General features: G+C 31.1%; 2 protein-coding genes and 1 long non-coding RNA gene across 9 annotated transcripts; 2 read left to right on the plus strand and 1 right to left on the minus strand.

Annotated features, from left to right (window-relative positions):
* Positions 1 to 101: 101 nt before the first annotated feature.
* Positions 102 to 2,166, plus strand: LOC126915489 (uncharacterized). 3 transcript variants are annotated; one of them, XR_007710207.1, is made up of 3 exons: positions 102 to 842; positions 1,128 to 1,289; positions 1,664 to 2,166. It is a non-coding gene; the product is annotated as an uncharacterized LOC126915489 (long non-coding RNA). The 3 variants fall into 3 exon arrangements; XR_007710206.1 differs by having other exon boundaries at positions 102 to 241; XR_007710205.1 differs by having other exon boundaries at positions 102 to 1,289.
* Positions 2,167 to 5,886: 3,720 nt separating this feature from the next.
* LOC126915451 (anillin) lies at positions 5,887 to 16,681 on the minus strand. Of its 5 annotated transcripts, XM_050720139.1 has the most exons (21): positions 16,160 to 16,313; positions 16,009 to 16,063; positions 15,502 to 15,628; positions 15,190 to 15,375; positions 14,706 to 14,884; positions 14,443 to 14,637; positions 13,670 to 14,207; positions 13,295 to 13,575; positions 13,109 to 13,211; positions 12,794 to 13,023; positions 12,608 to 12,715; positions 12,316 to 12,518; positions 12,114 to 12,246; positions 11,762 to 12,014; positions 11,516 to 11,677; positions 11,175 to 11,431; positions 10,926 to 11,096; positions 10,628 to 10,850; positions 10,405 to 10,549; positions 10,221 to 10,339; positions 5,887 to 6,045 (listed from the first exon to the last, which is right to left on the minus strand). In XM_050720139.1, the coding sequence occupies exons 2-20, from the start codon at positions 16,030 to 16,032 to the stop codon at positions 10,228 to 10,230; spliced, it is 3,630 nt and encodes a 1,209-aa protein (XP_050576096.1). In that variant the 5' UTR covers positions 16,033 to 16,063; positions 16,160 to 16,313; the 3' UTR covers positions 5,887 to 6,045; positions 10,221 to 10,227. The 5 variants fall into 5 exon arrangements, with proteins under 5 accessions (XP_050576096.1, XP_050576095.1, XP_050576097.1 ...); XM_050720138.1 differs by lacking the exons at positions 5,887 to 6,045; positions 16,160 to 16,313 and adding an exon at positions 16,523 to 16,681 and having other exon boundaries at positions 12,794 to 13,029; XM_050720140.1 differs by lacking the exon at positions 5,887 to 6,045 and having other exon boundaries at positions 12,794 to 13,029; positions 13,670 to 14,138; positions 16,160 to 16,312.
* On the plus strand, positions 6,675 to 9,243 carry LOC126915484 (flexible cuticle protein 12-like). The gene is made up of 3 exons (XM_050720201.1): positions 6,675 to 6,836; positions 7,750 to 7,997; positions 8,399 to 9,243. Exons 1-3 carry the CDS (start codon positions 6,828 to 6,830, stop codon positions 8,457 to 8,459), a joined length of 318 nt encoding a protein of 105 aa, XP_050576158.1. The 5' UTR covers positions 6,675 to 6,827; the 3' UTR covers positions 8,460 to 9,243.
* Positions 16,682 to 16,755: the final 74 nt, after the last annotated feature.

Here is a 16,755-nt window from a genome sequence, read left to right on the forward strand (position 1 = left end):
CAAATTAACTGTGCAATTATCGCCGCGTTCTCTTATGCTGCTGGCGAAATTAAGTCCTCCGCTCTTTCTATGTATCTTGCAAATCGACAGAATGCTAATGGTTCGCGCAGGAGATACAGTCGCGTAACGCGTTTTACTGAAATATACCAGCATATGAGCATATAAATCGTTTGGTCAGTTTGTGATGATAGTGTGTTTGTGATAAGGATTTTATCAAAATGTGCAAATTAATGATGAATCGGTAATTAGAAGAAACGCTTACTAACTTTTTAGTTATTGAAAATATAACAATAACATATTGCACTGCTTACTATATACAAAAAATCTACGAGAAAATAATGTTTCTTTTATAAATCTAATTGTATTGTTAATCTTACTAGAGTTTATTATTATTTCTGCTTCTTAATAGATGTGGTATAATATTCTTTAATATTCATGTGAATTTATGCTATTTTTAATCTCTGTAGATTTATCATGATCCGAATAAATAATTCTACGAAAAGAATTTATATTTATATTGAAACAAATGAAATTAAATCTTCGTTGCATTACTCCCGAGTTATTATAAAAGTCATAAAAGAATGTATAAAAATATACCAAGTATGCGAAGACATCAATCATAAGAGTTACTATTTATCTTAATTATTTATAGAAGCGTTAATTGTTCGAGTTCCATTATTTTGACGTCTTTATTTCCTTTATTATTGCATAAGAATGCAGAAGTATAAACCACTTTACTTGCTAGAGAGCCGGTCATGATATAAGAGTTACAAAACGTTAAAAATGACTTTCATCGCAATTTTTAATCAGTAGGAAAATATAACCTTAGAGATGATGTAAAGGTATGTATTCGCTGTGATAGATTATAATAAAAACGTAGTAACATTCTACTCGAAGAAGCTACTTTCAATGTGTAACTTTTAAAGAACGCAAGAGTCAAGTGCCTCTTCTAAATGTTTGTATTTCGTCATCTTAAATTATCAAATTAAATATTATATATAGAATCGATTTGCAACAGCGTGAATCTCATATTTTCATCCTGCACAGAAATAACTTCAATTAAGGACTCAATAGGGGTTTTATTACGACAATAAGAATATTGTAGAAAGAAATTCTATTATTTTCAGCTGCATCTAACAATAAATAAGTTACTGACGTAGTGCAATTATCGTATGCTACGCTATTTCAACTGAGGCTACATTTATTCGACCTTGAATGCACAGTCGTAGAGAAAATTACAACATTCGTCAATTTTAATGTAAAAAGTGACGATGATTAATCAATTAAAGGTAAACGTCCCTCGAATGATAAACATTCGTTAGAAATGTTAATATTAAAATTAAATGCATCATTTTCTCATTTATCAAATAAAGAGTTCATGATACTGATTCATGATAGTAAATAATTACTGGACAACTTAATTCGAAAGTATATTCCGCTTAATTAAATTACCCAATTTTTTAATTTTTATTATACATTACGATATTCAATATATTTCTTTTAAACTATTAAATAGCAGATCTCTTAATGTGTGTCAAAAATATAGATATCTTTTAAAATTTAATAGTAATAGTGTTATTACTGTAAAATTTATTAGTTAAAAGTAATAATACTTCATAAATTATTGATATTCACGATACCCTGTACATTTAACATTTTCTAGGTATTAAAATCTTATGCAATTATACACATTGACCAACATGACTGTCCATTAAACAAAATACATTAAAGAAACGTTCAATAATGAATTGGACAACGTCTGCGCATTTGCATTTGAACAGATTATCACACGGAAAATTAAAGTTAACAGGTGGATGGGAAATTCACCATAGTAGATATTTATTCAGGTTCTTGTAACACGCAATGGAATATTTAAAGATTACGTAAAATCAAAGTTGTTTTATTGTATAGATTGCAACGAGATCAAGAAGAATGGATCGTGATTTCCGGTAGTGTCGTTATCTTCGCTTGATAAACTTCGCAATTTGTATTTTACGTATTCAGACTTTTAATTGTGGACTTGAATTTATTTTAATTTGTTCAAACAAACTTACGATAGTTTCAAAATTTTATATACCAACTATTTCATGTATTTTCATTCTTTATATCGAAAACGAACGATCATGTTTAAAGTATATGTACAAATATATTCTTATTCGCTGACTACCGTTCAATTTAAATGCTTTATATACCTATTACCATATTAATTTCCTTAGATATGCAATTTACAGTCACACCTATTATTCCGATAAACGTTCCCTCGCTCCTCTCATATTTCCTGAAATCGATGACACAGGCATAAATCATCGATACTGATAATAATTAATTGACAATGCTACTAAAAAAACATTTGAAAACATTACAATAGATTTATCTAACGAGATGTAATTAATCCTTACTGAAATATGTACGTATTTTAAAAAATATCTGTTAATCTATTCACTAAACTTGATGGATAAGAATTCCATATTCATTACAAAAAATAAAAAATATAAAATTAAACCAAAAGAAAACGAAAGAAAAAGATAAATTAACAATTTTGTTAAAGTATAATTCTAACAACATTAAAGTTCAATTTCTTCATTAAGTAAACCGTAAAGTTGCATAAATATCCGCAGTTTATATATGGTCGTTTTCAATCCACTAATCATTCATCTTCATTAATATTTTGGATGATATACAATCTAAAAATAAAAATTCAAAGGCAGATTTTACTACATATTATTTTTAAAGCAATGACATTAATTACTTTTTATTACTAGTTTGTGATAACTATTGTACTGGGAAATTATTATTTAAAAAATTCCTCAAGAAAGTTATTGAATAAATCATTAATATTTATTTTATTGTTGTTAAATTAAAATATCTTTAATGACGATACCTGTGAGCAAAAATTAAATTATACAAACGAATCTATATTTTCGAAAGGAGAATTAATAAAAAATAGATGATCATTACACGGAAATGCGTACAAGTAATGACTAAACTGACATTTCAATATCCTTATAACGATTTCACTTTCAGATGCTTCTCATTATGCCTCGAAGTCCCTTTGACCGTCTATCATGGCATCTACTTGAAATAACACGAACTATCATTAAATGTGAAAACATAGTTGGCAACTTCTTAGGTTTCATAAATTTTTAATTGCGAATAAAAGACGTGCCAGTAACATTTTTATGCAATTATCAATACAAGCAAATATATTTTGTTCAAGAAAAAAAATTTATTGGACGCTAATCATTCAGAATGACGCGTGCAGTTGGCAAGAATTCTAATCGATCTGTATCGTCGAGAAATTGCATAATATTGATTGGAATTTCAGAAGTCAAATGCAATGCAATTTAAACTATTCAGATTGAATACAACAATAAAATAATTCAAATAAGGTTGAGATTAGATTGAAGCTTTTTCGCTTGAAATGTACTTGGGAATTGGTTTTCAAACAAAAATCTTTGATCTTGAAAACTAAATTTATTTTGCAATTTAATAGAGAAGAATTCGGATAAAATAGAAATTATTTGTTATTAATTTTATTAACAAAAAACAATTTCTCTTTATTTATAATATTTGTAATCCAGTATTAATGTACAATAAATTAAACATAGGTAAAACAAAATTTGTATGAGTAATTCTGAAAGAAAATACTGAATTAGTGACAATAGGTCATTTACCTGAAATCCTTTACGTTCGATCTTCCAACGCCCGTTAAAATTATAATAGCAAATATAAAAAAATTACGTAACCGAAGAGAAAAAGTGAAATGAAGAGGACAATCGTATAAATTCCCGTATTTTCGATTTGGAATCTTACTAAAAAACCTACTTCGATGATCATTCTATTTAAAATTGGCAAGGTTTCTAAAGTGACTTATGAATGAAGGCATATGTATATTTTTACTTTTCGAGTCGAAAACAGACGAGAGAGAGAATTGTATAATAAGTATGATTTTCGATACACTGTAACATCCACGGAAGGAAAGGAAAGGGAAAAAGAAGTGAAGGGAAGGAGAGAAGACGCCTGGAGACGCGGTAGCCGGAGGCATCCTCCGTATCTTCTTCTGAAATGGCAAGGTCACCGGTAGTTACGTCACTAACTTTCCTCGGCTCTTCTCGGCGTTGTACGCGCGCCGAGAAAAGCAAATGTCACAATTACCAAGGACGCACGGCCGCGTGTACATTGCCTCGAGGCTTCGACTTCGACGACCAAACGAGCTAGGGGGGTAGGTATTGGCTGGTTCGCAGATTCGGCTTTCACATTCGGTTGTAAGGCAACAGGTAGCCGCGGTTTCTACGCCTTTGTCTATCCGATGAGTCTCCGGCAATCATTCGGGTTATGAAATCGCTAACATCTTGTGAGTTAGATGTTGAGACCGTTCCACGTCTCCTCTTCAACGAAAAAGATAAAGAAAAAAAAAGAAAAGAGTTACTATTACGAACGAACCATCTCCAGCTTCTCGTAATATTATTACGGTTTTTTTTTAAACATTGATTAACCCTTCCGGGACTAAATATTTGTTTCTGTAGTCTGTGAGAAAAATTGTTTCTTTATTAACTATAAATTTATTGGATGACATGTTTGTGATTCTTCGGGTTTTCATCATGCTTGTAATAGTACATCTTGCTGTGTACCGATATTTCATGAACATCCCAGCTCATTATTTTCTTCAAAATAGACCTGGATCTGTGTAAGAATCTCTTCAACAAATAATTCTGCATTTTAAAGAGAAGAAACTACTTTAAATTACATCGATACAAAATATCATGAATCATCATCTTATCGATTACAAAAGTCACAACCAAGAGATTATTTATTTAAACTATTAAAAAAAGGAAACAGTCAATGAATCATAAGTATAGATAACATAAAACTTGATCCAGAGTTATAGTATAGTAAATGACGACGGGAAATGAAAGATGTATGCTCAACGTGGTCAACTGGCACCGTGATTGAGCGATGAAGAATCTTCTTGTAATTGACGCTTTATGTTTCTGTGTCAATAAAATACAAGATAATTTTTGAATCCGATTATTCGACTATTTATAAAATTCTTAGTTAATAGACGTAAGTGTAGACGAATTTCCCGATTACCTATATTTAGTAGAGTTCAATTTACAAGGTAAGTGTTATTGTAATCTAAACATAGATGAACTTGACGTGACTCGACTCATATACTCTGTGTGAACAGGAACTATCGTTTTACTACACAGAGAAGCAAAAGGTCCTTGACATTGCTGACGAAGTTCCTTCGGTAAAGTCCAGTTCAAAGATACGTTTCATTGTAATATTTGAATGGCAGGGATAGCAGGTGCACAAATGCCATTTCGACCGAGAATAACCACTTGCCTAATGAACATGCAATCGATTTCATTAAACAGTCACATCATTCAGAAATACGTTTTAATGTTCTTTCGCTAATTTGCCATTCCCTTTAATCGTTTATCAGGGAGATTTAATACCTGCAAAATTAAATTATTATTAAATGCAGGTAATTTATTGCACAAAGTAGATGATGTCTTAAGGGTGTTATTCAGACAGATAATTTTCATATCAATAAAATAACTGATGCTAATATCTAATATGGATAATATTTTTTTTTTTCATTAGAAGAGAAAATATATTTTTACAGAAGAGGAAGATAAGTTCCCTGTGGAAAGAAACCTGTATTGGAGGAATAATAATATTTCACAATATTATAAAATAAAATTTCTTAGGATGAAATATAAGAACATCTATCACAAATAGTATCTTCCAAAAAATGAGACGAACAATTAAAAAAATTAAAATTACATTAAATTTTTACAACTGAAAGTTCACGACAAAAACGAGCCTTAGTGTATAATCAGCAGTTAAACTCACTATATAATAAGCCAACTATCTGACTATAAAATACATTCAGCAGCTATATATTTATCATAGACCTTTTGCCAGAAAAGTCCTCCTCCTCCCCAATTTTTACATCATCCAACATCATTCCTCTCACATCAAACAATGTCATTTTTCTTTATCGACACCGACTATTTTCATGTAATGCAAAGATCACACCTATAATAGACAAAGACATCAGTCAAACGTGAAACATGCAAATAATACCTTACTAAACAACGTAGAAGCGAACAAGCTACGCTTTAACTCTACTCATAAACACCAATCTTTAACATGTTCTCTGCCACGTGGGTCAGTGGTAACCTATGATAATGATCAATAGTAAGCCTACGTATTTCCATTCGGTGAACAAATGTTTCCTTGATCCATTATTTAAACAATGTAAATAAAAAAAGAGAAAGGAAGGCACAGATACAATTCAATGTGTTATCACTATTTCATTAATATTCATATACAATGACATAATTTCTAACGCCGGTTCTTGTCATCAAATACATTTTTCATTTGTCATGACGTATTTCGAGTATCATTTTGAATAAACAGGATAAATAAAAATATCTTTTCTTTATTACATTGTGTTAACATTCTTTTTTCTCGTAATTCTCGATAATAATTTAGCTTCGACATTGTAAAATTCTTCTTATGCTTGTTTACAACTTCTATCGGGATATTCGACTTTCTTACAGCGCAAGAGCGTATTAACAAACGCTTCTCCGGAGGAAAGACACTTGCACCGTTGCATCTCGAATGCATCTTAGCACCGTTAGGGGAGAGACTGATCCGCGAATCTCCGACAAGTCTAATGCCAGGTGGGGATGCAACACCCGTGATTTTCCGGCTATATAAAGGCAGATGCACCGTGGATCCTTGGTATCACGTATCGGTCGTTGTTTAAGGACGAAGGGACAGAAAAGTCCAGTTCGCACGAGAAAGTTCTCGCCATGAAGACGGTGGGTTGCGCATCTAGATACAAGAAGAAATCGTAACACGTTAGGCGTCGCTTGAATCCGTTCCGCGTTCTCTCGTTACAGATAGGGAGCAGCCGATGATTTCGGCCCCACAGACTCCGAAATTTTTTTTACGTAACAGTGAAAGTGAAGAGGACTGTGACATTTGTGCGTGTGGCGATGTTTCACGCACCGATGATTAATCGTAATTTCGCCGAGAGACGATAACGGGCCGTTGCGAATCTTGCTTGAAAAATAAGCTCCGAGTTCGGAACCGATTTACCTTAATTACTCGATTACATTTTCCATTGTGATATCGTAACCGTATATTTTTTCCAATTATATTCTTCGCATGTGAGCGTTGATATGACGTAACATCATCCATGTATTGATACAATTTATCCGTATTACGTTGTACGTAACACAATAAGGTAGCATCTTGAAACGTTAGACATTCCTCGGGATTTGTTGTTATAATCTGGATAATTCGAGTGGTAGAAGAAATCGTTGAAAAAGACCGGGTTTGAGTCTGGACAGAACATGCCCAATCGACCGATTACATGCTGGTTACATAATAAAATCGTTGAAACGTCTTCTATGGTAGTGATGAGCCTCAGATTGAGTTGAGATGAACATTCGGTTTCAACATTCACGTTTTGTAACGAGACACGTAATTTTATAAAAATAACATTTAGTAAAACCGTTGTCGAATTGCGATGTATTCGTATCGGGTAATCGTATCAGAGTATTTACAAACGAATAATTTGTAAATCTGGGAGAAGTAGAAGTTAATTTTTTTGCATAGAATTCTGAATGTACAATTATAAAAGAAAAATTGAATATTTTTGCAAAATAGAAATTAGTAACAGTTAAAAGGTAATGTTATTAAATCATTAAGTAATCTTTATTTATACAGATCCTCATCTTCGTGACAGCGATAGTGGGAGCTCTCGCTGCGCCCCAGTTGAATCCAAATGAAATCACGATAGTAAAACAGGAGGAGCAAAACAATATTGGAGTAGGTGGATATCACTTTAGTTACGAACAGAGCGATGGCCAAAAGAGGGAAGAAACTGCGGAATTGAAAAACGAAGGTACTGACGATGAATCCCTTGATGTTACCGGTAGCTTCTCCTTCACAGCGCCAGATGGTCACACTTATAGGTAAATATTCACAAAATGTTCTGGATTTAATTATAATTAAATACTTATACAAAACTTGATATGTATTTTGATCATTTCTGTGAGTAATAATGAAACATAAAGTATGAATTTACTATACAAATAATAAAAAAGGCAATATACATAGTCTTAAACAATACGAAAGGATTTCAAATGTTTTCAATTTTAAATGGTTTAAGGACATGTATGTGCGTCCTGGATCCTCTTGCGTAATAATTTAACAACCAATGATATTAATAACTTACTAAGTTATAAGCTACAGATTTTAAATTTCTGTTTTGTAATTTCGCAATTTATCGTCAAATGTCATAATCAGAAAAATTACACCTTTCCGTTCTAATAGCGATGAAAGATATATCAAGAACATAATTATTTGATTAAAGGGTTGATTACACCGCTGACAAGGATGGATTCCACCCCACTATTAATCTCGTTTCGAAATAGGAAAACCTAAGAACTGAAGTTCCGCGCTATCCTTATCTAGGGCTTTCCGATCATCGACACAAGCTAGTATAAGTGTATTAAAGTAATCGTATACGTACCTTAAAATCGCGTGGCACGCGATTCACTGTTCACAAGCGTGATCATTCTCGAAAGTATTGATCGTCGGTTCGAAGCAATCAGTTCATTTTCTTCAGCATTATGTACTTGTCATTTATTTTTCACGTTTATTGACATTAAAATTATAATTTGAGATGACAATAACAGCGATCAAAAGGGACGCACGAAATCGAATGAATATTCGATGCTATAATGAAATTTGACAAAAGAGGAGAATTTTAAAAAGAGGAGTGAATTTAAGAGAACAAATTGTACAAAAAAATTGTATAGTATGACAAAGAATATATGGTTAAGATAAAAAAATAATCATTAAAATAATGATGATCTAATTTCTGAAATAAAGAGTATAATAAGTAAAGAAATGTTCATACAAACGTTCGTTTGTATGATATAAATAGTTAGGACAGCAATGTATGTTCTGATTGCATTTGTGAAACGCGTGCCACTGTATAAACAAGTTATTTTAAATAGTTCTGAGGAACTATTGATAAACATTTTGAACGAGAGGCGTTAGAAGTTCCATTCACGATCTATTTTGGAAGAGGCGACGACGAAGCGCTCATTTACACGCTTTAGAATTCGTGTGAAAATGAGTAATCTTTTTGTACCCTTACTGTATGTATGTAACAGAACACCAATTGCGCAAATAAATATATACACAAATTAACATGTACGAGTTATAACTTTGTCAATCTCCCTTTAAAAGTGTTGAATACATGCAACGAGGTCAACTGATTCATTTACGACAATTTTCTTTTTGACACATACATAAACAAGCGATTAATTCTATGGATCGATAAAGAAGGATATATGAAAAAAATTGTTCGATAATTTTTTATTTTAAATGATTAACGATGATAAAATGTAAACAAAATATTTATATAGGAAAATAAAAAATATAAAAATTTGTCAGATACAAAATTTTTAAGCGATACTATGCTATACGTACAAAATGGTATGTACTTTGTGTTTACATATATGCGTATTTGACTATATATTTGTTAGTAGCTATATTAGTACGCTATTATTTTTCTATTTACAATATAAGAATTACGTTACACATCTAGTACTAAGATACATAATTAGAATTTTCAATAGGTTCAGATGCAACCTATGATTAAATATTGTAATCAGGTTCAATTTCATGATCATATTAATTCATTAGAACATATTATAAGAAATAGGAAGCCATTTTAAATCATACATAATTTATAATATTTTAAGATTTTAATAAATAATTTTCAATTTTCATATTTTGTTTTGCAACTGCTTTTTGTACAAAATTAATTTAAATTATTTTACTATGAGGAAAAACACTCCTTATCTTGATTATTTATCTTGATGAAAAATATTTTACTACATTACTTATCAATAGCTATTTGATTGAAATTGTACTGTTCTTATACTTTAAACTTGCTAATATTAATAACTATTCGAATTATTAGTTTTTAGCTAAAACCTTTTTGTCATGATTTATCAAATTTATAATATGTAGCTTCCAAATACATATAGATAAACTATCTTCAATCAAAATTTAATTGCGTCATTTAGTATACAAAAGTATATATTGCGTACAAACGTGTATACGCACTACACGGATAAATAAGTGCACTTTGACACGCTACGATTTTTTAATATTTTTACTTACAAATTATTGCGATAATGTCAATGGCCCACCCCAAGCATGTATCAGATTTAGTATTTTATTAAGTTTTGAGCACCATTCTAATCTATCTTCTTTTGTATCGGCTGATAAGAGATGCCTAAGAACAAGTAAAGATTAATTAATTTTATTATTAATCAAATAAAATAGCCGTAAAACACTTACCTAATTGTCGTTGTTGGACCATTTCTAACCATAACTAAACTATCAACATCTTCAGGTTCTGTAGCTCTAGTTGTTTCAAGCAAACAGGTATTAGGACGAGCACAAATATCTCGAGAAACTAATCCTACATTTGTTGTACTAACACCTATATAAAACAATGGAATATATATATATATTTAAATCATATAATATATCACAATGAATTAAAACAATGAAGAATTACTTTGTAAATCTAAGCTCCCAATGGGAGCCTTTTTCCGCTCATCATCAGGATATTTCCAATATGATAAAGTAGGACCTTTGAGCAAACACCATCTACGATGCCAAGCACCAAATCCAGATACATCTTCAAACATTGTAAGAAATCCTCTATGTTCAACTTCTACCGAAAGTTCACATGAAACATACATCTGCAATCGGCCTTCTAATGGAGATTGTGGCAGTACCTATAAAGCGTCAATTAAAAAATTGAGATTTGCAGAAATAATTCCAAATAATGAATAATTATTAATTGTACTTACCTTATTCAATGTGAATTGTTGTCGATGTATTTCTTTCAAACTAAAAATGACGTAACCAGATAGTTGAAAAGCTGGAGATCTAACGGCAGATGGTCCAGCTGGACTTTGCAAGCTGGGCATTACTAATCGACTTTCTTGTTTCAAAAATTTCTTTGGGGTTTTATTTACCAACTGCAAGGTATTCAAATTCTTAATCAAATATAAATATTCTTGATAAACTTTTATACATACACAAAAGCATGTACTTACCTTTTTATTACAATTACTGCTACTATTACTACTTCCATTACCACTATTAATATGATACTTGATTTCATGTGGTAAAATCTCTGGTTGTGTCTGTAATGAGTATATTTCAATAGTAATTTTAAAGTCATTATATAAATCATTTAGTTTCAATGTTGATGGAAATCGGAGACATGAATCACCAGGTTCTGCTACAACTACAGGCGTAACAACTACTTCTTCTAAATACCGCATCAAACAAACAAAGTGATAACACGTACCTAGAATTAAAAATTAAAGAAAATAGATCTCTCTGGTGGAATTTAAATATGGCTTTTAATTTTATCTTTGAACATTCTACTTACTTGTACCCATATTACGAAAATAATCTCGTTTGAGAGGTAAAGTAATAGCAGAAACTGTTACAGAACCACTTTCTTGTATTTCGGGTGCAGGAGTAACAGGTTTTAAAGTACCTTCTACCTTCAACCGTTGAACTTCATTTAGAGCAGCTTGTCTTCTATGAGCTGTAATAGTAAATATATATTTTATGTTACTTAGTTAATATATAATTAATGAAAATATTTGTACAAAAATGGGTAGAACTGTACTGGCGACAAGCAACAATCTCTCTCCTTCAACCTGTTCCATGGAACCATTGAACTCCACAGTAGAAGTACATAAATTCAGTGCCTGACTAGCTTGACTAATAATTGTCTGCTGTTTGCATACTTCATCTAGTAATCGTTTCACTTTTTCTTCCACTAAAATTGCTTCGGTTTTAGGATCAAATTGTGTTTCATCGGGAATAGTATTAGTTAATTCTTGTGTTCTCGATATTATCCGTACTGGTGTCTTTGGCGTCTAATATTATTTTAATAATTAATATTACATTTCAAGTTTGAAGATTTGAAAACTTTAATTCCAAATTTAAGAATTACTATTTATATCCATTTAGCTTACTTGAGATTGTTGTCGTCTATAAAAACTGACACTGCGTAGTAACGGCTCACAATTGTCACCATCTACAATGTAAGGCTCTATCTTTTCAGGAGATGCTGGAGAAGCTCTTATTGCAGGTGAACGATATGGTGATCTTAAAAAATAATTTCAGTTGTTAGAAACGTCAAAACACCAATATTTAGTTATTGTTTTTCTATCTTACCCTTCTTTATATTTGAAACCTGTTGAAGTCATTAACAGATTTTCACCTCCCTTATTTACTTTAGGAGGAGTTGGTCCCTCCTCTGTATAAGAGTTGCCATCATACCCTTCCTGTAGTGGAAGACATTCATCTAAATACTCATCCATTTCATTCAACACTGAAATATCAGAAGTTGTACTATCTGGATTTGGGTCAATTGATCTCTGTAATTGTGTCATTAAAATATTACAATAATAAATATATACAACTTTACCATGTATTACAAGTATTAATTTGAAATATTTATATATACCTTTTTATTTAAAAAAGATTGCTCACTTACAACACGTAAAATACTTCTACCAAGACTACTATTCATATCTCCACTTTCTTCTTCACTTTCAATCTCACTTTCATTATCCTATATTAAATGTATAACAATTATACAAATCACATAAAATTTCCTATTACTATATTCATATTTTAAATAGTATCCTACCTCCACGTAGTATTCAGCCTCTGTACACGTTTCTGTACCACTTTTCTCATCCAAAGTAGCAGTCTCTGCTTCTGTACTGTTAACAGTATATTCTGTATCCGTTACTGATTCTGCAGTACTTTCAATTTCGGAAAGATTAGGATAAAGATGTCCAGGTTTAGGTGGAGCAACTCGAATACGTTTAATATCAGACATTATTTTTGCTTGTTCTGTTGCTTTTGATGGAGTTCCTATAACTTTGAAATAGGAGAAATTAAAATGAACTACAAATAAAAGATATCAAAAATATATAACATTTATATAAATAATTTATACCTTGTCTTTTACTTGGTGAATTTTTATTTTGACTTAAAATTGACTTCTCATTAGAAAGATGCGATTGTGGAGGAGGTGGTGGAGGAGGTGGTATACCATAATCCTGCAAAAATAGTGTCAAACATATTCATTGCTGTTCACTAGAAATACATTTAGAAACAATGTAAAAATTAAATATCTACTTACAGGTGCAGGTGTTGGTTTTACTGGACAGACTGGAGAATTTTTAGGTGAATTTGGTTTTCCCTCACTACTTTCACTTGTTCTTATGTATGAACCAGTAACTGCTTGTGCCTGCTTTTGGTTTCTGTTAAAACGGGAACGTAGCATATCTAATTCACGCTGTCGTTCCAAATAAGTGTTATGTAAAATATTATTTTCTAGCTCCTGTGTATTTAAGCCTTGTTCAAATCTTTCTCGCTGAACATTAACAGTATTATTGGGAATATCAGCTTTAGGTTTCTTTGCTGTAACAAAGTCATCACATATATGATAAAATTAATTCATTATTGCTGAATTACGATGATCTATATTTTTGTATAATTACTCTTTAATATCTACCTCCATTATTATTTGGATGCACTGTCGATGAATTACTTTTATCTTTTTCTTGTAACTTTTTTGGTGGTATAGACATAGCAAGAGGTGCCTTGGGTAATAATGGAGCTTCTCCTTTATTTTTCTCAAAAATTGCCATCCTCTCAGAAAGTGTCATTTGGGTAGGATCTCTCATCTTAGTTTCTGTGGTTTTAGGTTCAAATAACGAAGCTTTGCTCAATACTGAACCTGGACTAGATTGAGCAGGACTCTTAGGAGAGCTACTATAACCAAATCTAGGCGTTACTCGATTACCATTTGTATTTGGTGTTGCATTTCTTGATGTTTTCTCTGGAGTATTAGAATTTTTGTTATCAGTATGTTTTGATGAAATTTCTTTTTTATAATATTTTTCTTCACAATTTGTTGTAACAGCTTCTTGATTTTGTTGAAGTCGTTTAGATGACGAACTCGAAGGACCCGCATCTTTTCCCTGAGAACAAGACTTATAGTCATATACAAGGCGAGTATCGCTTTGTGTACGACTAAAGCCTTGAGCCTCCTGTAAATAGTATTTTAATCTAACAGATTCAACTGCTTGCAATAAATTTCCACCTTTATTCCCAATACGATTGTTATATATAAGAGAAAGTAAGAAAGGTACAAGCTATAAATAGCACTTTTTTAGAGTGTACACATTGATTCACAGAAAACTTTCAAAAAGCTTTAGGCATATACAAGAAGCGAACTATCTATTAGATAATAAAATTTCCTTATTATTAACAGAAATTACTTACTAATGTGTCCAATATAGTTTTATCCCACTTCAATTGTTTTGTACAGTAAGATTCTTCTTTCTTATAATTACTATCTTTACTATTTCTATTTGCCTTGCTATACCCACTTGTGCTTGGTTGTGGTTCTGGTATAGATCTTACTTGCTCATTTAGTTTTGCTTGTATTCTTTCTACTTTATTATTTACTGGCTTGACCTATAAATGATTCACATTGAACTATTAGTTGTCTAAAATATATAAATTAATATGGATAATTTATTTACCAAAGTTGGATGTGAAAGATCATCTTCCCAGTTATTAATTGTTGAAGCAAGAGCTGCTAATCTATCAAGTCTAGCTCCTCGTTTGGATGGTTTCTGTTCAATAACTTCTTCTTCTTCCTCTGCATTAAATTTTTCTTCTGTTCTATGAATGGGAGAACTCAGTTCTCCACTATTGTCATCTGTCAAAAAAGAGAGAATATATTTTGTGACATGATATTTTATAAATTGTACAAAAATACAATAATAAGTCAATAAACTAATATTAACATATAACTATTTATAATAACAGTATATTGATGGAACAAAATTAATTAAATATAAAATAAAATTAGAACAACTCTTTAACAAAACAATTGTGTTTATCATTCATGCATAAACCATATGGAGTGAGATAAGTATACATATGTAGGTGAATATCAAAATAAAGTAGTGTTAGAAACCAGTTTAAACCGAGTTGTGTGTGGGTGTATACAATGTGACTTACCAGAATATAGTTTGCCAAGTCTTTGTAACTTCGACTTTACATTGCTAAGTCCAATGTTTCTATTCTCTTTATTTATATGCTGATTACTTTCAGTTTTAGATATAGATTTTCGTGAAGACTTTGATGGAGATGTGCTCTCTGTTGATATTTTGGCAGGAGACTTGGTTGGAGTCTTACTTTTAGTAACTTAAAATTTTTAATATTAAAAAATGTTACAAAAGAACTATTCATCAGCATTTTATTTTATTGTAAATATAAATAAATATTATCTATTATTATATATAAAAAGAATAATATATCAGATATTGGTACCTGCAGCCTGAACTAAAATAGCATTTGTATCTTTCAAAGGACTCCGTCTTTTCTTCACATCATGTCCTGCGTTTGATAGTTGAGTATCTAATTTTTCTCTCCTTGACCTAGCCCGCTCCAACATACGCTGTATAATGAAATCAATTTACCTTTATTACAAAATATTGACGAAGATAAATCAGTATTATTCATTTACTTCTTAATATTAATATTATAACTTTTATTAGAATCATAAGAAGTATTCAAAAATATTTATAAAGTTATCTAAAAAAGGAAACAAAAATTAACAAATAACAATATAAACAAAAATTGACAAATATATGTACTTGTACATATATAAATAAAATATTAGAAAAAGATTATTATATTAATATACAAATAATATTGATAAAAATTTTAATTGACGAAAATAGTATTTGAATTATCAAACAGAGGTATTTTTTTAAAATTCCATAAACACCTCCTACTGCTGCAATTACGCATTACAATCAAATGAAAGTGCCATACCTGAGTGAAAGGGTCTATGTCCATTATATTAATTGCTGTACTTAATCGTAATGCTCTGTAATTAAAATTATATTTATAAATAAATATAATATATATGTAATGCCGATAAATTATCAAAAGAAAGAGAATACACCCTTTATTCCGTACGTACGGGAATCACTTCCAATCACGATCATACAAACAGGTTTGGACACTCCTATATTGAAAGCATAGACAAGAGCACGATGAGGACGCCCGCCGAATGAAACCAAAAAAGATCAATATGATGACAATGTCAGGAGCATTTTCTAGTAGTTCCCTAGTTACATCCTACATATGTTATACATATTTGTGTCACACATGCGCAGGATGACTCCCAATGTTGTCTCCATATTGATTTTTGGCTTTAATTCGCGGACACTTTCCCCTAGGGAGTATCCAAATCGTTTATATGACCGTACTTCAACCGTTGAATTTAAACATAACCGCCATAGTAATGAAGCGCATGCGAATGCTTAAAACTGACAGGTCTTACCTTCTATCGTTTTTTAATGATATTAATTGTATGACAAACAATGAAAATTTATCTTAAATGTTTATCGTTTCAATAACAATATTTTCACGCAACGGAACTAACACAATATATGGAAAAAATTTTGCACAGTTCAAATGTGGCAAGAAGCGTCATAGGACTGACCTGACCAACCGAAGATCTGCTCAGGATTGGAGCACTGTTTTACTATGGCTGTGGATTGGAGCAACTGCAAA

This window comes from Bombus affinis, chromosome 4 (assembly GCF_024516045.1).
Source record: "Bombus affinis isolate iyBomAffi1 chromosome 4, iyBomAffi1.2, whole genome shotgun sequence".
NCBI lineage: Eukaryota > Metazoa > Arthropoda > Insecta > Hymenoptera > Apidae > Bombus > Bombus affinis.

Excerpts from the sequence above, each read along its gene's own strand:
- LOC126915484 (XM_050720201.1), top strand. Across the intron at positions 7,998-8,398 it reads CCAGATGGTCACACTTATAG|GGTTGATTACACCGCTGACA; the intron begins GTAAATATTCAC and ends ATTTGATTAAAG.
- LOC126915451 (XM_050720138.1), bottom strand. The coding sequence starts at position 16,032 with ATGGACATAGACCCTTTCACTCAG. Across the intron at positions 14,885-15,189 it reads ACTTGGCAAACTATATTCTG|ATGACAATAGTGGAGAACTG; the intron begins GTAAGTCACATT and ends CTTTTTTGACAG. Across the intron at positions 12,519-12,607 it reads AATCTTTTTTAAATAAAAAG|AGATCAATTGACCCAAATCC; the intron begins GTATATATAAAT and ends ACACAATTACAG.